The sequence below is a fragment of the Artemia sp. Qi Xiang Cuo genome, chromosome 11 (assembly GCF_049724085.1).
Source record: "Artemia sp. Qi Xiang Cuo chromosome 11, ASM4972408v1, whole genome shotgun sequence".
NCBI classification, from domain to species: Eukaryota; Metazoa; Arthropoda; class Branchiopoda; order Anostraca; family Artemiidae; genus Artemia; species Artemia sp. Qi Xiang Cuo.
Window position 1 is genome coordinate 16,077,560 of NC_142804.1, and position 26,927 is coordinate 16,104,486.

The window sequence follows — 26,927 nt, forward strand, 5'->3', positions numbered from 1 at the left end:
GGCAAAATGAACAGCAATGGTAGTCAACGGCAAGATTTTCCAGATTGGGAAATTCAGCATGCATTTGCTCAGCGCTATGGCTCTCAGCCATTGTCACCACTAGCAAACCCTTACATGAACCTGTCTTATCAAGCACATGCATTAGCTTATTCAAATCCATATGCCTATCAGTCTCTCCAAGGTGCAGTATTGCCAGCATCATCTCAAGCTGACTTCCATTCTCTACATCAATACCAAAAGCCAAATCAGATGTATAATCAGTCAACTTTGAAACCGCGAGGGCCTGATGTACTTCAATCACCTAATTTCCACCAGCTATACCAGTATCAAAATCAACCTTACGGACAAGATCTTTCATTATCACTAAGAACAGCTCTGCCTCCCACACCAAATTCCACACCCTCTCCTGTTATTAATCAAGAATCACCGTTATCCCTGACGAATCAGTCCCAGCATAATCTCGCTGCGGGTAATTTTGGAAATTTAAGTATGGATGGCAGTAGAGTAGATGTAAGACAACAGCAGCAACAGATGACTATGCAAAGTTATCCACAAGATAGCAGACCACAAGGTATTCAAAATCCATATAATCAAATTAATCCTCAAAGTACTGGTGTAATGACGAAAAATGATGTGCCACAATTTACAGAGCTTAGTAGTAGTTTATCATCTATACCTTTAGCAAATCAGCAACCAAGCAAAAGGATGTCTGAGAATAATTCTCAAGGAAATGTGCCTAGACCAGTATACAAACAACCTGAAGAATCGCCCAGCCCAGTCAGTATCCCACAGCAGAACAGTCCACATGTGTTTGCTGAAAGTTTTCAACAAGCAATATCTCCTTTACCTAGGAGACAAGAAGATGTTTTGAAGTCACCACATCAGAGAAGAAGCATAGATCCTGCTTCACCTGCATCATTTTCTGGTTCTCCATCAAGGTTGCAAATACTATCACCCGCAATGAGTCAAACTCATTCCCCTGCGTCGTCTACTACTGAGCATGGCTCTCCTATGCATAATGCAGATCCTTTGTCTCCTTCCGTCGAGAAGTCTCCTGGAAATTCATTTGGAGAAACTCAATCTCCTGTTTCAATGATTAGAGAAGAAGCTAACACCATTGAGTCGAATTCAGTTCTCCAAGCAGGATTCCAGCAGCAACAGGTAAGCTATTTACCTTTTCAGGATGCAAAACAAAGTAATTATTATCAATCTCTGGCCTTTTTCAAAGTTTTGAAGGTGGAGGAGCTGGAAATTAAGTTAAATGGTAAAACAAAAGGTGGTAAAATGCTACAAAGAGTCTTTTTAATAGTCATAGATTTGATTGAATGTATGCTGAAATTGTAAAAGAACTAATTAAGACTGCCACTGTATAACCTATGTGAGAGTATAACATGTATTTTGCTCCCTTAATATTGGCAGATGTGACAATAGAAGTTTCAAGGCCTTACATCAAATAATAAAGATGAAAAACCTGATATTCAGGTGTTGTAAAAAGAAAATAAGCCACTATTACTACTAATAACTCGCTGAAGCACCAAGCCACCTGAGGCCAACACAGCTGTGCCTGAAGCCAACACAGCTACGCACCGTCCTCCTCCATCTCAATCTGTTCAAAGCTTCCCTCTTTGCATCCTCCCAAGAAGTTCCAATATCCCTTCGATATTTTCTTACGACCTCCTCTAATCTCATTCGGTAACAATCTGCTTTTCCTTTGGTCTTAGATTGTTGGCTGATAAGGCTGATCTTTGGCAATCTGTCATCCTTCATCTGCTGAACGTGTCCTAGCACTCTCAATATTTCTCTCATTTTAGCCCTAGAAAGTGGGATTGAGCCACATTTTTGTATAGTTTACTGTTTGAAATACGGTCGGTCAGACGGGTACCCAAAACAGTCCGAGAAACCTCTCAAAAATAAAGTTTGAGCTATTATACAAAGGAGTTGCACACTGGCTACTATTACTATGCACCATTTTATGCCTCAGACTGTGTCACTTATTTTTTCCCCTACGCAATTCAAGCTTTATTTACTTATTTAATTTACTTAGTTAAGCCTTATCATATCTTGTACCAGTGACTCCAGTCCAGCCTCTTACACCTGTATTACAGTTCAAATAAACCCAGATTGTGAAACAACGCTGTAGCTTTTTGTACTTGTAAAGAATACAAATTAGAAAAAAGCTATACGAAAGAGAACAAGGGAGATTACTTTTCTATAAATTTTGTGGTAAAAAAGGGCTTAAATTTCATTGGTGTATGTCTGTTTCGTATTTTTGTAAGCTAACCCAATTGGTCCTACAAAATTATTTTGTTTTGTGGAGATTATTTTGCTTTTTGGAGATTATTATTTTGCATTATTTGTGGAGAGTCAAATAGCGCTGCTATTTTTTAAAAATCCGGCTTCCTGTTGTGAAATTCTAGCCATAAGCCAGAATTTAACAAAACTTAAATTCGACCTGATTGATTTTTCTCTGTGAAATTTTAAGCCAGTAAAAAAACATAACGAAAAGTTTTAGCCATAAGCCAGAATTTAACAAAACTAAATTTCACCGGATTGATTCTTCCCTGTGAAATTTTAAGCCAGTAAAAAATAGCTTTAGTCATAAGCCGGAATTAAACAAAACCTAAATTGGACCTGATTGATTCTTCTGTGTGAAATTTTAAGCCAGTAAAACAAGCAACAAGTTTTTAAGTTGCCATATTTTCTATATGTAATCCCTTTCTTTTTCTCCAGCCTTACTATGTTATAATAAAAACTTTAACGGTTGACCACTTCTAAAGGAAACCTGTTAAAGCTATAAAAATGGTGTTATTAGATCCCTTTTTATCCTCTTTCCATATATCACGGTCACTGCCTTGAGCGGCCTTGATATTTGGAAAGAAAATTAAATAAGGAATCATGCGATACTATTTTTGTTTGTTTAACATGTTCCCTTTAGAAATGGTCAACCGCTAAAGAATAGTTCGAGAAACAGGAAAAAGTTTTTGGCCTTTTTTTTAGAGATTTTTCTTCGGGAAGAGCTCATGTTTTTTGTCTCTTTTACTTATGCATTTAGGTCCTTTTGTCCCAACGACTTAGGGATATAAGTTTTGAGCTGATGAGATAAATTTGTTTTACCCTCTTTGTGGGAGAGCCCAATTTTCTTTAAATCGGATATTTGTGCGTTGGGGTTCCCATAGCCCAAGAACTTAAGGACATAAGTTTCAAGCTGACCTGAAAAAGTTACCATTTTTGCGCCTAATTTGTTGAATGCCCGCACCCCAAACTAAAATTGTTTTTGTACATTACGGTCCCTTTGACTCACCGACGTACAGTTCAAAACTTCAAGCTATTCAGAAAAAAAGAAGTTTTTGGTCCTTTATTGGGCTTATTTTTCTTTTTCGTTTTTTTGTGGGTGGGGGGGGGGGTGGTGGGAAAGAAATTCCTGTTTTTTCTATTTTTCTCATTGAATTGTGATCTCCTTTGCCCAAGAACTTAAGAAGTTAAGTTTGGAGCTGATCGGAAAAAACAAACTTGGGCCCAACTTATGGGGGGGGGGCTCCGCCACCAAAAATTTTCTTTCTATTAGGTTCCTCTTGGTAAAACAAAGGTTTTGCCTGTAAAGTACAAATCGATGAGGGATAAAAAGTTTTTTGGTCCATTCGAGACTCCTAAAACTTCCTCCTCCTAGTAAGAAGTGTATCCATTTTGGTCCAGAGAATGATCCCTACAAATTTTCGAGCTAATTGACCACCCAAGGTCAAATACTCCCTCCCCTGTTTCAAACTGTTTATAAACATTTGGCAGTTTGAGCACTTCTGGTAGATATCCTAATGCCACTAATTTACTGAAAACTCCATATACAGGTTTGATCCTATATAAGCCCCAAAAGAGTAGCATAAAACCCAGTTCTCATTTTCCACCAAAATTATGTTAAAATGAAACAGAAAAGTGTATTCTTCCTCCCCTGTTACTCAAAGATGTAAGGATTAGCCCTGGGCCCCACAAAGTATAAGTAGGTCACTAGCTCTTCCTTTCCATCAAGTTTTACTTAGATCTGGTAGACCGTTTTGCTTATTTTAGGATGACAAGAATAGAGGAACCCCTCCTTCTGTAAGGGTTGTATAAGGTAAGGGGCCCAGAAACTTGTGCAATTAGCATATTCTTGTCCTCCCTTTGGTTTGGTTCAGATATGACCACCGATTCGGGTACACAGACAAGAATTCGGGGATTCCTTACTCTTTACAGATTTAGAAACCACACCAGACACCAAACACCAGGAGCCACAACCAGGATATTAGCTCATATCTTCTACAAAGTTTAGTTTGGAACCAATCATCTTGTCTGGTTGATATCCTATTAATATGAATTTAGTGACCCCCCCCTAACACTTATTCTTATCCCCTGTGAAATTTGATCTCCCCTCCTCCCTCACAGAAGAGGTCGCGTCAGATATGGACATTCAGCAAGTACAACTGGGGCATTTTTTTTGTATTTCCCACTGAGTTTGGCCACGGTTTGGCTTGCCTTCCAGGAAGATGTCCGAGGACAAGAAATTAGGGATCTCTCTTGTCCCAAGCTGGGACAGTATTTGTGTAGACAGTCTAAAAACATGGCTAAGACACTAGCTTTTATTTACAAGCCACAATTTCTGGAAATTTCATCATAATCTAAAGTTTTATTTAAAATCACAAGAAATTTGGGATTTGAGTTTTCCAGATTGGCCTTTCTTGAATTATTTCTTAGAAATCTATAACAAATTAAAAATTTTTGTAGCCCGGGGGATCGAAGAGATAATTTCATGTTCACGGTTCCGACAATAAATGACCTCTTGAAAATTTACCTTTGGAGCTAAAGCACTTTCGTTTTGCCTCTTGTATATACTATTTTAGTAGGGTGAATAAAAATGATGTATTTATTTCTGGAAAACTATTGAAAATTTTGCAAATGCCAGTGAAACTTTTCTTCTTCTTTTCTTGATTCTAATGCCATAAAAAGATTCTGAATTGCCACCTCTTATCATGACAGAACTATAGACCACTGATCACGATAAGTGTTGCTCTAGAACACTCTAGAGAATTTGTAATCTCCAGCTGACTATTTGTTTCATAAAAAAAAGCTAGACCTCCAGTGCTAAGGTCTTATGGAGTGGTGCAGCAACTGTGACTCGTGGGTGACTGTTTTGGGGTAGTAGGTGTATCTATATCTCATCCTTAAGAAACGCGTGTGCTCCTTTATAGCGTTTGCAGGTACGTTGTGATTATTGTAGGCTATTATTAGTAAGGTTAGTGTGTAATTAGTGAGCTTCACAAATAAGTTTTATGTGTATGGAGTAATCCTCAAACTCTGTGTACGCATTGTTTTACCTATGTGATTATTGTGATTATACGTTGTGATTATTGTAGGCTATTATTTGTAAGGTTAGTGTGTGATTAGTGAGCTTCACAAATAAGTTCTGTGTGTATGGAGTAATCCTCAAACTTTGCGTACGCATTGTTTTACCTATGTGGTTATTGTGATTATACGTTGTGATTATTGTAGGCTGTTATTTGTAAGGTTAGTGTGTAATTAGAGAGCTTTACAGATAAGTTCTGTGTGTATGGAGTAATCCTCAAACTCTGCGTGCGCATTGTTTTGCCTATGAGATCATTGTGATTATATGTAGTGATTATTGTAGACTATGATTTGTAAGGTTAGTGTGTAATTAGAGAGCTTCACAATTAAGCTCTGTTTGTATGGAGTAATCCTAAAACTCTGCGTACGCATTGTTTTACCTATGTGATTATTGTGATTATAGGTTGTGATTATTGTAGGCTATTATTTGTAAGGTTAGTTTGTAATTAGAGAGCTTTACAGATAAGTTCTGTGTGTATGGAGTAATCCTCAAACTCTGCATACGCATTGTTTACCTATGAGATTATTGTGATTATATGTTGTGATTATTGTAGGCTATGATTTTTAAGGTTAGTGTGTAATTAGAGAGCTTCACAATTAAGCTCTGTTCGTATGGAGTAATCCTAAAACTCTGCGTACGCATTGTTTTACCTATGTGATTATTGTGATTATACGTTGTGATTGTTGTAGGCTATTATTTGTCAGGTTAGTTTGTAATTAGAGAGCTTTACAATTAAGTTCTGTGTGTATGGAGTAATCCTCAAACTCTGCGTACTCATTGTTTTACCTATGTGATTATTGTGATTATACGTTGTGACTGTTGTAGACTATTATTTGTAAGGTTAGTGTGTAATTAGAGAGCTTCACAATTAAGCTCTGTTCGTATGGAGTAATCCTAAAACTCTGCGTACGCATTGTTTTACCTATGTGATTATTGTGATTATACGTTGTGATTGTTGTAGGCTATTATTTGTCAGGTTAGTGTGTAATTAGAGAGCTTTACAGATAAGTTCTGTGTGTATGGAGTAATCCTCAAACTCTGCGTACGCATTGTTTTACCTATGTGATTATTGTGATTATACGTTGTGACTGTTGTAGACTATTATTTGTAAGGTTAGTGTGTAATTAGAGAGCTTAACAATTAAGATCTGTTTGTATGGAGTAATCCTAAAACTCTGCGTACGCATTGTTTTACCTATGTGATTATTGTGATTATACGTTGTGATTGTTGTAGGCTATTATTTGTCAGGTTAGTGTGTAATTAGAGAGCTTTACAGATAAGTTCTGTTTGTATGGAGTAATCCTCAAACTCTGCGTACGGATTGTTTTACCTATGTGATTATTGTGATTATACGTTGTGACTGTTGTAGACTATTATTTGTAAGGTTAGTGTGTAATTAGAGAGCTTCACAATTAAGCTCTGTTTGTATGGAGTAATCCTAAAACTCTGCGTACGCAGTGTTTTACCTATGTGATTATTGTGATTATACGTTGTGATTGTTGTAGGCTATTATTTGTCAGGTTAGTGTGTAATTAGAGAGCTTTACAGATAAGTTCTGTGTGTATGGAGTAATCCTCAAACTCTGCGTACGGATTGTTTTACCTATGTGATTATTGTGATTATACGTTGTGACTGTTGTAGACTATTATTTGTAAGGTTAGTGTGTAATTAGAGAGCTTCACAATTAAGATCTGTTTGTATGGAGTAATCCTAAAACTCAGCGTACGCATTGTTTTACCTATGTGATTATTGTGATTATACGTTGTGATTGTTGTAGGCTATTATTTGTCAGGTTAGTGTGTAATTAGAGAGCTTTACAGATAAGTTCTGTGTGTATGGAGTAATCCTCAAACTCTGCGTACGCATTGTTTTACCTATGTGATTATTGTGATTATACGTTGTGACTGTTGTAGACTATTATTTGTAAGGTTAGTGTGTAATTAGAGAGCTTCACAATTAAGCTCTGTTTGTATGGAGTAATCCTAAAACTCTGCGTACGCGTTGTTTCACCTATGTGATTATTGTGATTATACGTTGTGATTGTTGTAGGCTATTATTTGTAAGGTTAGTGTGTAATTAGAGAGCTTTACAGATAAGTTCTGTGTATGGAGTAATCCTCAAACTCTGCGTACGCGTTGTTTTACCTATGTGATTATTGTGATTATACGTTGTTACTGTTGTAGACTATTATTTGTAAGGTTAGTGTGTAATTAGAGAGCTTCACAATTAAGCTCTGTTTGTATGGAGTAATCCTAAAACTCTGCGTACGCATTGTTTTACCTATGTGATTATTGTGATTATACGTTGTGATTGTTGTAGGGTATTATTTGTAAGGTTAGTGTGTAATTAGAGAGCTTTACAGATAACTTCTGTGTGTATGGAGTAATCCTCAAACTCTGCGTACGGATTGTTTTACCTATGTGATTATTGTGATTATACGTTGTGACTGTTGTAGACTATTATTTGTAAGGTTAGTGTGTAATTAGAGAGCTTCACAATTAAGCTCTGTTTGTATGGAGTAATCCTAAAACTCCGCGTACGCATTGTTTTACCTATGTGATTATTGTGATTATACGTTGTGATTGTTGTAGGCTATTATTTGTAAGGTTAGTGTGTAATTAGAGAGCTTGACAGATAAGTTCTGTGTGTATGGAGTAATCCTAAAACTCTGCGTACGCATTGTTTTACCTATGTGATTATTGTGATTATACGTTGTGACTGTTGTAGACTATTATTTGTAAGGTTAGTGTGTAATTAGAGAGCTTCACAATCAAGCTCTGTTTGTATGGAGTAATCCCAAAACTCTGCGCACGCATTGTTTTACCTATGTGACTATTGTGATTATACGTTGTGATTATTGTAGACTATTATTTGTAAGGTTAGTGTGTAATTAGAGAGCTTCACAAATAAGTTCTGCTTGTATGGAGTAATCCTAAAACTCTGCGTACGCATGGTTTTACCTATTTTAACTCTGTGTAATATTTACTGTCGTTATTGAACATCCCTGAAACGTTTCATTGCGTAAACTTCCAGTCTCATTTTTAGATGCAGAAAAGTGCGTGTTTTGTTGCTTACTTATCATGGCGTTAAACGTCTAAAATATAATAAACATCAAAATCAGAAATCTTAGAAAAAAATAAAAAATATCGGAACTTTTCATGTACTTCATTGGAACTGCAGGAAATCGGGATTTCCCTTATTATATCCCCAAAGGTTATAAGACATACAGAAATCTTGCTTACATTGTCGAACAGATAATGTGGAGTTATCATGGAGTTAAACGTTTAAAATATAATAAACATCAAAATCAGAAATCTTAGAAAAAAATAAAAAATATCGGAACTTTTCACGAACTTCATTGGAACTGCAGGAAATCGGGATTTCCCTTATTATATACCCAAAGGTTATGAGACATACGGAAATCTTGCTTACATTGTGGAACAGATAATGTGGAGTTATCATGGCGTTAAACGTTTAAAATATAATAAACATCAAAATCAGAAATCTTAGAAAAAAATAAAAAATATCGGAACTTTTCACGAACTTCATTGGAACTGCAGGAAATCGGGATTTCCCTTATTATATACCCAAAGGTTATGAGACATACGGAAATCTTGCTTACTTTGTCGAACAGATAACGTGGAGTTGTGTCAGTATTCAAAGTTATTTGATTTCTGAAGTTAAGCTTCGAAGCAAGGGCATTTTATTTAGACAAAATGTCGAGAGTTTGCAGAATTAATGCTTCAAAACAGAAAAAGTCACCGGAGTTTTGTTTATGAAACGTGTACTATCCAGTTCTTAGAAGATCTGTCTGTCCATGTAGGGAAAAAAAATAATCTAAATTGTCGTGGAAAAAATAGCTATCTATATGATGTCAAGGAAATGCACAATGACAACTTTTGGAATCGTTTGTTAGTATACAGGTCATTTTCGAATATAGAATAGTAAATGTCTTCTTGCTTACTTTTCATAGAATTAAGACGCCTAAAATATAAGAGATATGAAAATTTTATTTGAGGAAAAATTAAAAGGAGTCGGAACTTCTATTTCGAAATTAGGATTTACGGTAATATTTCCGAAAAATTTATGAGAGATGAGAGGACTTACGAAAATTTTTCTTAGTTTTTGAAGAGATAATATGAAGTTCTATCAGTACTCAAAGTTATTTGATTTCTAAAAAGTTTGGCTCCGAAGTAAAGACATTTTATTTCGACTAATTGTAGGGAATTTGCAAAATCAAAACTTCAAAATAGAAAAAGCCGTAGATGGAATTTTGTTTTTGGAAAACCACTACCAGTTTCAGTTCTTAGAATATCAAGATCTGTCTATCCGCGCTAGATAAAAAAGCCAACTCTTGGAAAAAAATTCTTGTGTCTTGTAAACTTAGGAAAGTATTTCTAAGTGAATAAATAAATTTTGTACATAAAAAAGTTCATGTCGTCTTGCTTACTTTTCATATTATCACTCGGTTCGTTTATAAAAGGATAATAAATCAAAAATTTCAGGAAACCACCCAAAAAGTTGGAATTTTTGTATTTAAGATTGCCTTTTTCAGAATTCTCCTGTTCTATGAGATATTTTAAGGTTCTGTTAAAGTTCGACATAAAGTTCTTCTGAGAAACTTTGCTCTCCCTGGTAGAATTGTTATGGCACCATGTACTATGTGAGGAAAAAATTGGCTTTTTTTCTGGAAAACAGCTGGAAATTTTACAAACTTCACTGGAGCGTTTCTGTCTCGTTCAACGATTCCCATACCCGAGAAAATTTTTTAGTTTGTATCTCTTATTCAGCGCAACGACATTTTCTACAATTTGTAATTGATGACTGCCATCTTTGGGTAATTATAATAGTCTGTCATCTTCTGCGTTCACCCGTATTTCCTATACCATGTTCGTTTATAAATGTCTTTCCTGTGAAACAGAGTGTTTGCAATGACCAATTCGTTTATCCCATTTTTGTTCAAGAAGTAGGCGGTAATTGGACTAATTACAAATTCAAAAGCTTCACAAGTGTCAGATACATTTGCGTGGAAGTCGCCCAACAAGACCATAACATCGTGGAGGGAAATCCTGGATAGAGTATGTATCTGTGTCCAGTATCTGTGTCCTTCTCGCCCATTGGAGAGATATTCGTTGGTGCATATTACACAATCATTGTAATCTTCTCATGCTTGTGGTTGAAGCGGGCAATGGGCAGCCCATCTTATATTGAAATAAGGAATATGAGGCATTTCTTCGCCTTTTTGCTTAGGAGCAGGCCTGCGTCACTGCTTCAACCGGACGTTTGCCCTGACAAAGTCGTCGTGATACCACTACTATCGATTTCTTCATCGCATGATCCCGTCAGATGAATTTCTGTTATTCCTAATATATCAATCCTACATCTCAACATCTCGAACCCAAGGAGTTTTTTGGATGCGAGGCTACTCATTGTTAAAACATTCCAGGTGGCTATACTCAGCCCACTTTGGTCAGCAAGGCTCAAAAGATGCCTGGGGACGCGCCGATGTCGTAAGAAGTTTAAAACCAGTAGGATCTGAGGCTTGAGTGACTTTTATTGTCATTGTAATTGTTTTCAGGAGGAGGATCGTAAGTCCAACCGTCCCTAGGCCTGGGCTCTGATTGACCAGAGAAATCCTGGGCACTGAGATACTCTGGGGTGGGCTCCACCTGCACCCTTGAGGTTAGGGCAGCCCTATTCAGGGTGATTAGTTCGGGCCTTAAGCCCCAATCCAGGAGCACCTAGTTAGCAAAATAAAACTTTGCATCCTTTGGGACGAGCTCCACTACTAGTGCCAACCTTCATTACCTTGCTAAACGTAAAACGTATATTTCAAGAAACTGCAGTTTTTGATAATGTTGACATTATGTCAGCTATCTACCATATCCCTTTAAATGTAGCCGTTGTTTTCCCCCTGGAAATACCCCCCCCCTCCCCCCGAGGAAAATACCCCCCCCCCCCGCGAAAAATACTTCTCCGGAAAATACCACCACCCCCCGTGGAATAATAAATAAATAAATTTTTCAAGTTTAAGTTTTTTTTTTCGTAGGGGGAAGGAATTTAGGTACTTTTATATTATACGCCACTCACTCAAGTTTACGCTGTATAAAACTCGAGAACAAACCGGTTTCTTTGTTAGTTTCTTTCAGCTTAGCGTGAGACAAGACAAAGACAAGTGACAGACCAGATGGGAAATATAATTTGGGCTATATATTTGCACATTGGGGGGTCAAGTATTTGGACAGTTTGAAGTCAGAAAACAATTCTTACTTCATAATTTGCAGAATACTTGTACCTAACAGATTTTACATATAGACCCGCTATACTTTACCCCCCCCCTCCCTATTGTGCTAATATTTATCCCAAATATGTTTCTAAAGTAACGAAGAAAGCGGTCTGTTCTCGAGTTTTACACAGCGTAAGAGTGAGTTGTGTATAATACACAAGTACTGGAATTTTTCATGGAGAGAGAGCCAGATTTTCCGGTATTATTTAAAAATTATCAGAAATTAAATTTCAAAAAAAAGTTATTTAACTGAAAGTAAGGAGCAATATCAAAACTTAAAACAATCAGAAATTATTACAAATATGAAAAAAGCTGCCCCTTCCACAAGACCTTGTTCTTTACACTAAAGTTTTAACTTTAGCGTAAAGAGCGAAGTCTTGAAGAGGAGGCAACCCCTTTCATATACGTAATAATTTCTGTTCTCTTTAAGGTTTGGTGTTGCTCCTTACTTTCAGTTGAAAAACTTGTTTTTTTAATTTAATTACTTACAGATAGTATTTGTTAATGGGAAACACACGGAATGAATTTTATAAAGAAAGGTAAAAAGTCTCATTAAACCAAAAGTGAGCAGAAATAAAGGCAAATAATCTTCAACGTAAAAACTATAGAGTCTAATAGAAAAAGCAAAAAGATATAAAATATTTTTTCTATGAAAAAAGACTTTGTCAATAAAAAATGAACAGAAATTAATTAAAAAAAAAATATTTATCCACGAAACAAGTTTGTCCAAGAATAGTAAAGAGCCTCATTAAGCCAAAAATGAGACAAAAAAACTGAAAAAAAACCTGAAAGGAATAAAAAAATGAGACTGAAAAAAGAAAAGAAAAAAGGAAACAAAAAAAGAAACTCAAATGAAATTCTCAAATTTGAAAACCTTATTTTCCACGGGAGGGGGGGGGGGGGGGGGTAAACGCCGAGAAATCGCTTTAAATTCCGTGTAGTGAGTTTGTAATTTGAGGTTTTTATTCAAGAACAATATAGATTGACAAATTGATATTCATGATATCTCATAAGAAACCGATAGGGTTGAATAAAGATTAACATAGGCTTAAATTAAGGTAGGACGTGGCGAGCTTTTCCTTAACTACGTGTATGAATATTCAAGTAAAAATATACAGATGAAACTAAATGACAAAATAAAAACAAAACGAACCTTAAAAACTTCCTCAGGTTTGCGCACTGAGGACGGTCGAGCGGAGGTCTCGACGGAAATATCTGCATATTTATGCTTCCTTTTTTTTCTCACAGGGTGGAAATATCCTCGTTTTTTCTTCTTCATAATTTTCTTGGTTTTGGTTTTATCCAATGTGGTGTAAGGAATTATTGGTTTCTTAATAAATAAGGAATTTCTAAAAAAAAATTTTTGGTTTTGGTTTTATCCAATGTGGTGTAAGGAATTATTGGTTTCTTAATAAAATAAGGAATTTCTTGGTTTCTTGGTTTTTTCTTCTTCATAATTTTCTTGGATTTGGTTTTATCCAATGTGGTGTAAGGAATTATTTATTAAAACTGTAAATTTTCTTAGATCCCATCGCCAGCGTCTGAAACTCCGAATCAAGAGCAAGTTAATACTCAATCCAATGTTCAGCAGTCGTCACCTTCAATGCAGCCACAGCAGATACAAGTGGCACCACCAGCTATCATCCAGGGGGACACTGTGGATTTGCATCCTGAGCTAGTCCAGCAAGGGTGGAGACGCTGTTGGTCAAGGAGAGAAAATCGTTTCTATTTTTGGAATTTTAGGACCAATGAGTCATTATGGGAAATGCCACCAATGCACCTGGGAGTAAGTTTCTTTTTCTTCGTTTACATATGCAAGAGAAGAAATAGAGCCCAGTTTCTGTAAACTAAAACTGATATTATACCCAATGGTTCCATTACCCTAGGTTAAAACAATCTAGAAAAATGGTGGTTGATATAGCTTGCTTGGTTATTTTGTTTTCAATCTCTCAATCTCCTCCCCTTATGAGTCTGCCTATACAGTATATAGTGTAGTAATATATAGTAAACAGTATAGTTTAGACGTTTATGAATATATTAGTATTATTTGTCGCTTGTTGCGCCCCTGACCTTTTTTTAAACAGAGAAAGGATGACGAAAGTATACTTGCTTGATCAAGTTTTTTTTTTTTTTTTTTTTTTTTTGTATAACAATAATTGCTACAAAGAAAATTTGCTGCTATATTCCCTCGTTCTATAAAGTGCTAGGAACAACTAAACTTCTAAGTCAACAATAAAAAAAATGTAAGTTACTAATCCTTTACCAGACTGAGGCAGATAATTTCGGACTAGTGTTTTCATCGATTTTGCGCATATTTTCAGAAGTAACCAAAATGGGTACTTCTGCTTTATTAATTTCTTATTGTGTTGCTTTCCTCTTTTTGCTTAGTTTAATAAATAGTTATCTCTCTTTTAGTTTTTGAAAGTTGTATAAATTTTACTCTGATTTTGATCGTTTTTACTCTCGATGTTTGCTCGATTTTACTCGTTTTTTTTATTATCTCTGTTTTTGTTATTTCCTTATTATGTTACTTCCATTTCGTATTTGCAAGTTGTGACTCTTAATGTTATTGGCTATTAGCTTGTTCGTGAGTGGTTAATTGAAGTGAGCTAATCAAAAGCTAGCGAATCATTTTTTGTAAGTTAGCCTTTTTATTTTGCTTTTTTAACGGTTTTTTTTTTTTCGCATTATTATTTATTTATGCCTTCTCTGAGAAAACGTTGAAGTGACACCGAAGAATATCCTATTGTCTGCTTTTCGATGTTTTCGTATTGGCATTTTAACGTTTTTGAGGAAATCGTTCTAAAACTTACTTGAAAGTTAGGACAGAATAAATTTCTGTTCTCAGCCCAAGAGAAAAATTGAAGTGTAGGAATCCATTAAACGTGTTTATTTTCTCAAATGATATATCTAATAAGCTATAAATAAAATATAACAAGCTAATAAATAAAAATTATAAATACAATCTCGAAATAATTATAATAATTATTTTCGAATAGTTAAATATAATAAAGTAGATACAATAATGAATGTAATTATAAATATCGTATAATAATTGTTTCTCGAATAATAAATATAATATGCTAGAATAGTACCTGTATTTTTATTCTATTAAAAACGAATGTTGATTATCTGAAAAGATGATCTGAAAGAATGTTGATTATTTGCCATCTATAGTATATTCAATGCTATTGTGGCTGAGTTTGCATCTTTGCTGGTAATTCGAAAAAGTTTCTGAATTATTTTGAGGGTTTTTTTTCTGTTATTGTTTATCCTCTAAAGATAGATTTTTTTTTGCCAAGTAGTGATGACCTTATCCAATTACCCGTATAAGCCCTTTCCCTGGGTATTTTCGCCAGCGCCATTTTTTTTCTTGGGTAGATTGACACGCCATCTATCTTATCAATTTTTATATCACCATTTTTGATTTCTTATCGTTAAGAAGCGTACTGGGAACTAGCAGAAGAGGGGGAGGAACCTCTCGCAAGCGACGTATTGTACCCGCCGGTATTAAGTTACTCGTAAATTGCGGGAGACAGTTGAGGGGTCCTTACACTTCCCTTGTTCCTAGGTTCCTTTTTTCTATATTTATTCAGCATTTGGTGCTGATGGCGTTGACTGCTGGATTGCTCATTTATTGTCCTGTTCTGAATTTTGTCCAAAATAGTATCGAAAACGGTTTTTTTCCAGATAATATGAAGAAGTACATGTCTGAATTTTTCACGCTCGCCCAGGTTTCTGAAGCGAGGAGGCAAATCTTCCAGTTTTGCCATCCTGGGGAGATTCAGCCTAAGAGAGTGGGTACAAATGCGTTTATTAACAGCGTTTCTGATATTATAAGCGTCAAAGACTGTGTTGATTGAAAATTTTAAGATTTTAGCGAATGAGTTGAACAAAAAAGGACTAGAAATTAACCTCGCGAAATGCCAGTATATGACCTCTCTTCCTCTTGGCTCTCTTCCTTGGCTCTCTTCCTCTTGATTGGTGTAATGATCGGATTTTTCATGCTTTGGACTCGGTGATATACCTAGGTGTCCCATATTCTTTAGTAAAAAGACTATCACTTCTTTTAATAATTAGCCATCGGGAAGTTAAGATAAGAAAGACATTTGGTTTCATCAATTTTCTGCGGGATAATATGAGAAGGGATATATTAGCTAGACAGTATCAGTCATTGGTTCTACCTTTGATTAGCTTTCAAGCGGTGATTTTGAAAACTTTTCCATCTTCTACTTCATTTCAAATTAAAGTTTTGGATTTTAGATATCTTCAATTTCTAGTAGGTTTTCCGCTAAGTGCTCGTAATACTTCTTTAAAATATATGTATGGAATAAAGGACCCGCTTGATGTATTAAAGATGAAGTGTGAGCTTTTAGTTCAAAATAAAATATAACTAAAATTTATTCCCGTTTTTTGAAAAAATCTAACCGATGCTAACCGATTGACGTAGGTGGTTGTATTAATCGGTAGTTCTGGTCTTGTTAATTGTAAGTTGTGTCTTTATATTTTATATTTATTGAATATACTCCTTATAGTGTATCCTTAGGGAAATCTAAAAGTATTATTGTTATTATCATTATCAATACTATCACAAAATTTGATGCTAATGATGTTGGTCTGCCACTCTTTGTTATCCGCCACCCTAGTGAAGTACCACTTATCCCTGCCGATGCTTTTTGTGTGTTGAGTTGCCGTGTAAACTCTTGTTTGTCTGAGTTATGCTCTTTGTCTGAGTATGTGAGAACTCTCCTGCCTGGAACAATTAGATGTCCTCCGTCGTTAATGCAAGAGTGTTCTGTCTCTTCAAACCGTCTTTTGTAGTTATTCTAAAAACCCACTTACTGACCTCAAAGATCCTATTGAGTGCAAAGAAAGCCTTGATACCCTAGATGGTCATGATGGTATCGTAAGTCTGAGATCTGATCCTGTCAAGAAAAGATGCATAGTTCTTACCCGAGACGGCGAGAGAGACGAAGTCTCTCTCGCCGCCGCTGATACTAGTCAGCTAAATGTATCCACTCATGTCCTTAATCAAAAAGTGCTTGGTATTGTGAGTAACATCCCTGCTGTTGTGCAAAAATCAGAGCTTATTAGTATGATTCACGGTCTTTGTTATGCAACTAAAATTGAAAGTTCAAGATCCTTCCGCCTTGAATTTCTAGACGATGCTGCCTTAAATAAAGCTATGAATGAGGGTTTGTGTTTGGGAAGCGAGCTTTTTAAAATAAGGCCTTTCCAGAAACTACCTCCTAGATGTTACCGTTTTCAATCGCCGAACCACATTGTCGGTAATTGCCCACTCCCATCGACTAATCAAAAGTGTTCACGGTGCACGGCTGGATATTGTAAGACACGTGATAATCCTTGCACTGAAAGCCCGACTGTGCCAACTGCGGGGGAAATCATGTTTCCTATAATCTCAGATGCCCAGTGTCAAAAAAAGCTCTGAATAAGGATAAAAAACTATTGCTAGTGGCAATAGATTTCGCTTTGTTTCACTTAATATTAACGGAACCAAAGACAAACATCTTCTTATTGATGAGCTTCTTGATTATGATACAGTTTTCCTACAGGAGCATTTTCTTACTAAAGCCAATACAGATACTCTTAAACGGTCACCCTCCACACGTTTGTACGTGAAGTTAAAAATCCGCGCTGTCGGCCCTCTGGGGGCCTTGCAACTTTAGTTTGCCTCGCTCACATCTCTGAGCTTATGTCTTCTGATCATAATTTACTGGCAATAAAGTGCGGTAATTTGGTCCTCATCAATGTCTATATTCCATGCAATCGCAAGAACATTTTTTCCCTATCTGTCTTCGCGGGTTCTTGCAAGCGACTCAAGACACTTCTGTTAAGAGTGACCAATCAGGGATTAAATTGGATTGTGGCTGGTGATATTAATGTCAATCTTCTGTCCCAATCTGAAAGAAGTGACCTGTTTTTTGATGCTTTGCCTAGTGGTTGCCAGTTAGTCAATAAAGATAAACAGTTTACCTGCATTCATAACCGCGATTGTTCTAGATCAAACCTTGATCATATTATTGCTTCAAATGGATCACTTGTGATTCCTCCTGTCATTGTTTTGGATGATCAAATTAAGGATGATCACCTGCTTTTAACTTGTGAAATTAAGTCACCTGCTCTACTGGCTTATGACCGTTTTTCTTACCATAAGAAATGGTTTGATAAGCCACATTGGAAACAAATAAGTTATGAAGTTTTTTTGTATGTTCTTTGCTTGTTATTGTCAAGCCTGAAAGTGCTTTTTCACCTTTTACCTTTTTCACCTTTGTAAGGTCACCGACAGCTAAGATTGATTTAAATTGTTACTATTACCAGCTCGTGTATTGTTTGAAGTCAGGTGCTTCAGTTTTAGTTCCTGTTGAACGTTTTAGATTTGGAATGTGTGCCCAGAAGTGAAAAAAGCTAAACAACGCAAGAAGTTTTGGCTTCACCTTTGGATTGTTTGTGATCGGCCCAAGTCTGGCGAAGTATTTAAAATTAAGCAAAATTCTAAACGTCAGTTTAGATATTCTTGGCGTCAAGTCCGCCTGAATGCTTTGAATGGCCCCTCGGATCGGAAGTCTTGGTTCAATTTAATTAGTAGCAGCAAGTGTGAGCCTGCTACCGTTTCGATTATCAAAATTAGTGATTTTTTTGCTCATTTTACTCGTGTTTTTTTCTACATTTAATCATTCTGTCCAGTCCATGTTTTCTTCCTTATTGAACAATACTATTCCTCAAGTTATTCAGCAAGTCCATATATTGTCAATATCTAGGGGTGACATCTATCGGGCTTTAAAGAGGGTTAAGAAATCAAGTGCTTCTGATATGGATGGTCTGTGATACAATCACTTCATCATTAAGTGTCCATTATTGTTAACACACATTCAGCTCCTATTCCAGATGTGCTTAACCCAGTCGTTAGTTCCAGATAGTTTTTATTCGGGAATCGTAACATCAGTTTTTTAAAAAGCGAAAAGGACGCAGATCAGTGTTCCAGTTATCGACCAATTACAGTGTCCTGTTTCATGAGCAAGCTGTTCGAGTATGCCGTATTGCCTGAAATTTTAACTAAATGTGATTTTTCTGATTATCAAGTTGGGGTTAGATATAGGTTTCATTGCTGTGAGTTCCCCTAAAAGAGTGGCCAGTTGAGAGTATTAGCAAAATGTAAATAAGGCGATTTTAATATTTCTTAGGTGTTAGCTTAGACACGTTTTTAAAAGGGGTAAACTCGTAGGCGCTTTACTACTTAGTTAAAGCAGGAGTTAATTCTTCCGTCGTAAAAGTTCTTCAGCATTGGTATTCGAGTTTGTTGGTTTGGCTAGAATTCCGAGTAAAACTCAGTAAAGAATGGAGTCAGGCAAGGTGGTGTGCTATCTCCATATATTTTTAAAACTTTGCTTGTGGGCTGTTTGCAAATGCTGTCTCCTACTGTGTTTTTAAAAAAAAACTGCTGTTAGTCACATTGCCTATGCTGATGATGTTCTGCTAGTTAGTCATACTACGTCAGGCCTCACAAAGAATCTTAATGTTCTGATTAATGCTTTGAATATGATTGAGCTTTCTGTAAATGCTTCAAAATGCGAGTTTCTGTGTTTTAATATTTATAACCCTGCTCCTCCTTTACGTATGGGTACAATGCTACTCGAGTGTGTCTCAAAGTTGAAGTGGCTTGAGATTACTTTTTCTGATATACTTTCGACTACATGCTCGTCTCTGGTTGCTAGCGCTCTGCAGTGCATTCGCTCCTCGTATGGTAAAATCTCGCCTAATAGAGGGAGATACAGCCGCCGAGGCTTATGTAAACTTTATAATAGTTTTTGTTCTCCCATAATTCTTTTTCTTTCCGGTTTGCAGACTCTAATGCGGAAAAAAGACCGTCTTCAGCTAAAGAGAGGATATTTTAAATATTGTAAATTCCTGCTATATTTACCTAGGTGTCACAAGATTATTTCTTATTTTGGACTTATCAACCCTCTAGTGCTGCTTGACAACATCGCTAAGGATCCGAGGACCAATGCTCCAAGGAAGATATGTGCCAGTGACCCCCTCATTTATTTTTTTCCAGATTAGTGATTCTATGGATATTGTTAAGTTATTTATGTTGTGTTTTCTTTATTATTTATTTGTAGATAATATTAATTTGTTTTTCCGTTTTTCACTCAGCATTTATTTTATATTGCGGTTCACAAATAAACTTACTTACTTAATAGAATTATTATTTAAGATTTCTAATATATCATGCTGTCAATTTTGGTAAGTTTAACAAGCGTTCTTTTTTTCAGAAATAGGAATTTAAACAATCATAATATAGAAATAGCGGAAAAATAACTGCTAAAACTTGTACCTTTAATGTGTTGTCATCACTTGAAATTTCCTTTATTTTATGTTTATACTTAATTTGGTTTATAATTTGTTTACAAATCAAAATTTAAAGTTTTATAGATATTTTATCAACATTAAAATATTTGTGATATGCCCAAAAACAACGCATAGGAGGTTAGGATTATTTCTGTAATTTGATACAAGCAAAAGTTTAAAGTTTGGTTGATATTTAATCGATACCAAATTATCCTATTAATTATAATCAATTATCTTATTAATAATTAATCAACCCATATCTTATTAGACATCTAAACCTGATGCAATAACTGGTCAGATCCTGCATTTCTAAAGATACTTTAATTAATTTTGCTTTTGTATAAAAAAAAGAAAAATATTTGAGTTTTTTAAAAGAAAAATCTTATTAGCCATCTAAACCTGATGCAATAACTGGTCAGATCCTGCATTTCTAAAGATGCTTTAATTAATTTTGCTTTTGTATAAAAAAAAGAAAAATATTTGAGTTTTTTAAAAGAAAAATCTTATTAGCCATCTAAACCTGATGCAATAACTGGTCAGACCCTGCATTTCTAAAGATGCTTTAATTAATATTGCTTTTGTATAAAAAAAAGAAAAATATTTGAGTTTTTTAAAAGAAAAATCTTATTAGCCATCTAAACCTGATGCAATAACTGGTCAGATCCTGCATTTCTAAAGATGCTTTAATTAATTTTGCTTTTGTATAAAAAAAAGAAAATATTTGAGTTTTTTAAAAGAAAAATCTTATTAGCCATCTAAACCTGATGCAATAACTGGTCAGATCCTGCATTTCTAAAGATGCTTTAATTAATTTTGCTTTTGTATAAAAAAAGAAAAATATTTGAGTTTTTTAAAAGAAAAATCTTATTAGCCATCTAAACCTGATGCAATAACTGGTCAGATCCTGCATTTCTAAAGATGCTTTAATTAATTTTGCTTTTGTATAAAAAAAAGAAAAATATTTGAGTTTTTTAAAAGAAAAATCTTATTAGCCATCTAAACCTGATGCAATAACTGGTCAGATCCTGCATTTCTAAAGATACTTTAATTAATTTTGCTTTTGTATGAAAAAAAGAAAAATATTTGAGTTTTTTAAAAGAAAAATCTTATTAGCCATCTAAACCTGATGCAATAACTGGTCAGATCCTGCATTTCTAAAGATACTTTAATTAATTTTGCTTTTGTATAAAAAAAAGAAAAATATTTGAGTCATCCAAACTCAATGTATTTAATCAAATTATTTTGTTTATAATTTTTTTTTATAAGGAAAAGTATTGGTTCTAACCTTTTAATTGTCAAATTAACATGCCAAAATATACAAATTAATATGCATATATTCCTTCATTTAATTTATAATATTCCTATAATTAGATTCAAAGCAAACTTTAAATTTCTGTAGACGTTTTATCCACAATAAAATGCATTTTGACAAATTCAAACTAGCAGCTTAGATTCTGCATTTTTGAAGGTACTTTTTAATATTGCATTGAGGGGGGCTCAAATTCGTAGCTACTTCAAGGTCAGCATATTTGTATAACAAGAAAGGTCTCGTCATGAAGCCACTGGTTGGAATGACAAATAAAACTCTCTGCAAAGGTATTACAGTTCTTTCCATATTCAAAATAGACACATCTTTGAACGTTAGAAACGGTCCTATGGTCCCAATTTTGGGCTTTCATTTAAGTAGACTGAAAGTCATTGCATGATCACGATTTAAACAATATTTGATATGACCACTATTTCGTTCTGCTAAGTTTTTATTTGTATCGAAGTATTTGCCTCAGATTTGCAATCAGAAAGCCCATAAATATTGATAAACAAATTTTGGACCAAACCAAATACCATTGGTGAAATATGAACAAGACTCTAAGATACCACTTTTGGGCCTCAAATCATGTACATTGAAAATCGTGAAAATTATGAAAGGCTTTAAGCCAGGCCATGTAAAAATAGAAATGATATGAATTAACAAGATCGCCAAAAGCAACAATTGCAGCAATGGACGTCACACAAGGCTAAGTAAATTCTATTTTATTGAATTTACTTATTGATTTTAATATTTTATTGAAATCTATTTTATTGAATTTACTTTTTTCAGTTTGATCCCGTCTCTGACCCCTTGGGTATTCAATGTACTAGTCCAGCTCCTGTTGGCATGAAGAGAAACTTACAGGGAATGGATACCCCTACCCCGAAAAAACAGGCACTCGATGAAACGATAGTAGGAAAGTTTGTCTTGGCGTGAGCAAACTTTTGTTTATTTATTAGTTTAATTTTGTTCTATTCAGGGTAGAGTTAGGGTCTATCCACTTTTGGCTGTGGTATTTCGAGCATCTATAAAATAAAAACATAAATTCAAATTGCCATACAAGACCAAATAGCTTCTTTTTTTACTAAGTTTCTGGGTGAATGAGTTTTTTTTAAACTGAGGTAAAATTTTTTACCAACATTTTTAGTTGGATAGTATAGTATATGGGCACATAAAATTCAAAATATATAATATATAGATATACTATATACTTCGTAAGATAGATAAGATAAGATTTTATTCATTATCAATACACATACAATACAATAATACACTGTGTCCCCTCCTTGGCCTGGAATCAGGGTAGTAAATTCGGATCGCAAACTCAGAGAACAATAGCCAAGTACTTACCGAGAAAAAAAAAAAGATGATATACTATATACTATACTATATATATATGCTATACTATACTATATATATGTAGTATATGGGAACATAAAATTCAAAATACATAATTTCGGACCTTTAGGTATTTAATGGTAGTTAATATTTTGTTATTTTAACTTTGATTGTTATTCGTTTTTCACATCAGATAGTATCACGTTTCGTTTTAGTTCTCACCTCTTTAGTGTCTTTTAAATCTCTCATTAGTCTTAAGTCCCTCTCTTTAGTCTTAAGTCCCTCTCTTTAGTCTTAAGTCCCTCTCTTTAGTCTCTCTTAAGTCTTAGTCATTGCCTAAATCAGATTGAATTGCCCTTGGTTTCCACAGATTTGTCCCATATGGAATTAATTGCATCGAATTTTCAACATTGTTTTGTAAACTTATGAGAATAGCGAATTTGTTAACTGGACATCAACGAAGATACAGACAAATCTAAAATAAAACAACAAATGATATTGAAAAAGAAGAATTTTACTCTTGCGGTGAACGTATAATAGTTTACTTTGTGAAAAAAAAAGACATTCGAATTGTATTCAGGCATATGGGCCTAATTTCGATATCAATTTTTTCATTCGAATTGATCATATTTTTTATTGTTTTGTCAGTTTTTTGTTGAAATCAATTTTAGATTATTTGTATCCAGTTTTTTTGCAATTTTTTTAGTAGAAGAGCCAATTTTTAACTTATACCAACAAAGATGCAGATAAATGTACATTGAAACGACAAAAGAAAATGGAATAGAAAAATTTTACTCTTGCCGTGATCATATAACGTTTTATCTATATGAAAAAGAAAGATATTCTATTCATACTCAGGCATATGGGCCAATTTTTGAAATTAATATTTTTTTTTATAAAAATGAAACTCCAAAAACGCTATTGGAAACAGAAATGCCAAAAAATCGTATACTCGTAAAACAATTTTTGCAAGTCTCAGAGACTTTTTAAGTGAGAACTAAGGTTACTCTTTCTTTCAATTTCTTCCTTAAGACGAGGAAAGGTATTTGGTTAATTTTTCTTTGAACTTAGTTCCTGTATCCCTTTCTGTTCGTATAATTTGATTGATTTCATATCCGAACCGATCATTTTCAAAAATTACAGAGGGCCATGGGATTTGGAAATTCCCACAAACGTGGTGATGTGTGAGCGACCTCCATTTCCTTTTTGTCACCCTCACCCCGATGTTGAACTTCTTCGATGCTCTTTCGCTTCTAAGTTAAGGCAATGCTACCAAGAAATGTGTCATTCACGGGAATGTAAGTTTTTTCCCTTGTTCTAATTGTTAAATGTGATATGTAACGGTATACGTGGACACACCCACTTGAGATAAGGGTGTATCTGAATTACAGTTGAAACGTCACAATAAGGTCCCTGGTGTGCCCCAGCTGCTAATCGCCTTTCTTCCATTATTACTAATATACCGAAAAAGTGGGATGGGATAATAATGTATTTACAGGAATCCCCCTCTAACTATTCTTCGAAGCCTCATCCCCTTCCCCTCAGGAAAACCAAAAATGTTGGCCTGAAAATATTATGTAGATGTTGCATATGATTCCTTCCCAGAAAATTATCCCACTCCCTCACCACTCTTGATTTTACTCCTTGCAACTGTAGCCGTCGAGGTTACATGTTGTTAAACGTGACAGTAACACCCATGTCTTTTTATCTTTTTTCTAATATCCTTAATTAGAAAACAAACTGCCCTGTTTTATTTTCCCTGGCCCTCCTTCGTACCGCCTCATTGTCATTTAACCCTTTTCGAAAAGAAAAGGATTCTGTCAAAAGGATATATGTGACAACAAAGATTGAAGTACTGATTATTTAGAAACATAATAGAAATAAGTAGAATTAGATGGGGACTACTGGGTAAAAAGAGATGCTCTGAATAAATTGGGGCGGAGGAGGAGCGTGCGTACCTGTGTAACTGTCAGCGTGCACACGTGCCTACCTGTTGATATCAAACGACTTGGCGCTGCACTGTGTTGTTCGCGGTAGTAAAAGTAGAAATTGCAATTGTTTTTACCAAATCATTGATTTTGTATCCTTTCAAAGAAAGTGTTAATGCTATTTTTGAGTTATTCAATTTTTAGCCTCATTTCAAGGAAGAAATGTCCCGATTGCGTCTCTTGTCTTGGCCACTAAGGGAGAAGTAAGATATTGCAACAAGCGTAAAGATGTCGTCAGTCTTACTTAACTTACTTAGACTTAATGCTCCTACCGAGGTTTTAGCGTAGAGAACGATGAGACTAAGCACCTCCGGGTTGACCTATCGCTTGCCAGGCTCGTAGGTTCTTCCACTGGTATGTGGGCTTGGGTGAGCAATTCATCGGCTTTGTCTTTCCACCTAGTGTGTGGGCGTCCTCTGGGTCGTTTCCATCCGTGTAGGGTAGGATTGAAGTCAAATTCGACCCGTGCTGGGGCGTCGCGTGGCATGCGAAGGAGGTTGCCGTACCACTGAACAGTACGCTGGGCGAGCTTCGTTGAGAAAGGAGTTTGAGCCGTACGTGATAGGAGAGTCTGGTTGCTAACGAGGTCAGTCCAGTGAAGTCGTTCGATTATTCGGAGATGTTTCGTCTGAGCGACATCGACGGCGCTGAGGATAGATTTGGCAGCTGGCCACGTCTCCGCTCCATACAGCAGGACGGTGCTGACAGACGCATTGTAGATGCGCATTTTGGTAAATCGGCTTATGTTTGACTTTCGCCAGATGCTGCTAAGCCTCCCAACAAGTGCTGAAGCCTTAGCAATTCGAGATGTAAGCTCTTTTGTGATCAAGCCATCATTCGACAAAATAGATCCCAGGTAAGTGAAGTCTTCAACCACATCTACTCGGTTGCTTCCGAGGTTGACTTTCTTTACGGTAGAACGGGACGTGGGGGGAGCCTAATTTTGGTCAGGGAGGGGTCAGGGAGCATAATTTTGGATTTCTGCAAGTTGATCTTCAGTCCAACTTTCGAGGCTTCTTCTGATAGCACCCGGAGAGCTTTGGTCATCTTATTGACGGTGCTCGCAACCAGCGCTATGTCGTCGGCGAAGTCAGCATCAGAGAGTACCCGGTCTCCGAACTGAAGACCGATTTGAAGGCGATTCATCGTGCTGGCCATAACATGGTCTATGACGCAGTTGAAAAGCTCGGGAGCGGCGGCACAACCTTGGCGGACGCCATTCTTCACCGGGAATGTGGGACTGCGTCTTCCATTGACTTGCACGCAGCTTTCCGTATCCTCATACAGCTTTTCAAAGAGTGAGCAATATTTCTTGGGTAGACCCGTAGTTCTTAGTATCAGCCAAATTGAGCGGTGATCAACAGAATCGAAGGCAGACTTCAAGTCCACGAATGCGATGTACGCTTTTTGATGGAACTCCCGCGTCTTCTCGATCAACTGGCGCATAGTAAACATTTGCTCCGTCGTCAACCAGCCGGGCATGAATCCGGCTTGCTGGACTCTTCTCTTTCTACGCAAAAGGTGGAACACCTGTCCAGGAGTGACATGGCAAAGAGTTTAGCAGGAATGGAGAGAAGCGTGATCCCACGATAGTTGGAGCATACTTGACGGCTGCCCTTACTTTTCCAGAGCGGCAATAGGATGCCAGAACGCAAGTCATTCGGTATGTAGTTTGTTGTTCATACAGCAGAGAAAATTATCCGGAGCCACATAATCATGACTGCATACCCGTTATTGAGGAGTTCTGCGTAAATACCACAGACACCAGTGGATCAATTATTATTTAAACATTTTACAGCATTTCGGATCTCAGAAGTGGTAAACGGTTGCGATACGAGGTAGGAAGTAGCCTCGGGTGTGGTCATTGCTGCTTCAATCAGATCAGGGTCGGGATGAGCAACTGCCTCGGCATTCAGAAGCGTTGAGAAGTGACTGCTCCAGGCAGAGAGTTGGCCTGCATCGTCATCCGGCATGCTTCCATCAGCAGGAAAAACACGACTCACGGTGGAAGTCTTCCCTTCCGTCAGCTCGCGGAGGTGTTTGTAGAGGGAGCAGGTGTCTCCTTTTCTCGAGGCATCTTCAAGATCGCTGGCTTTCTTGTCGACAAAGGTCTTCCTATTTCTGTGCAGTAGGCTATTGCGCAGGCCATTGAGTCGTCTGTTCTCTGGCATATTCTTTGCTAAACGGGCCTTCCGGCGCAGCTCGATTACAGACAGAGTCTCCTGGGATATCCAGGGTTTATTCTTGCGTCTTCTGTGGCCAATGGTA

The 26,927-nt window shown here is 36.1% G+C and overlaps 1 protein-coding gene across 1 annotated transcript in view; it reads left to right on the forward strand.

The window, feature by feature from the left end:
• The window catches only part of Pcif1 (Phosphorylated CTD-interacting factor 1), a 54,963-nt gene continuing 28,036 nt past the window's right edge, over positions 1–26,927 (forward strand). Inside the window, exons 1-4 of the mRNA XM_089097086.1 lie at positions 1–1,161; positions 13,183–13,443; positions 22,123–22,265; positions 23,815–23,969. Of these exons, the coding sequence (XP_088953212.1) occupies positions 7–1,161; positions 13,183–13,443; positions 22,123–22,265; positions 23,815–23,969 (1,714 nt within the window). The 5' untranslated portion in view covers positions 1–6. The remainder of the gene's footprint in view (positions 1,162–13,182; positions 13,444–22,122; positions 22,266–23,814; positions 23,970–26,927) is intronic.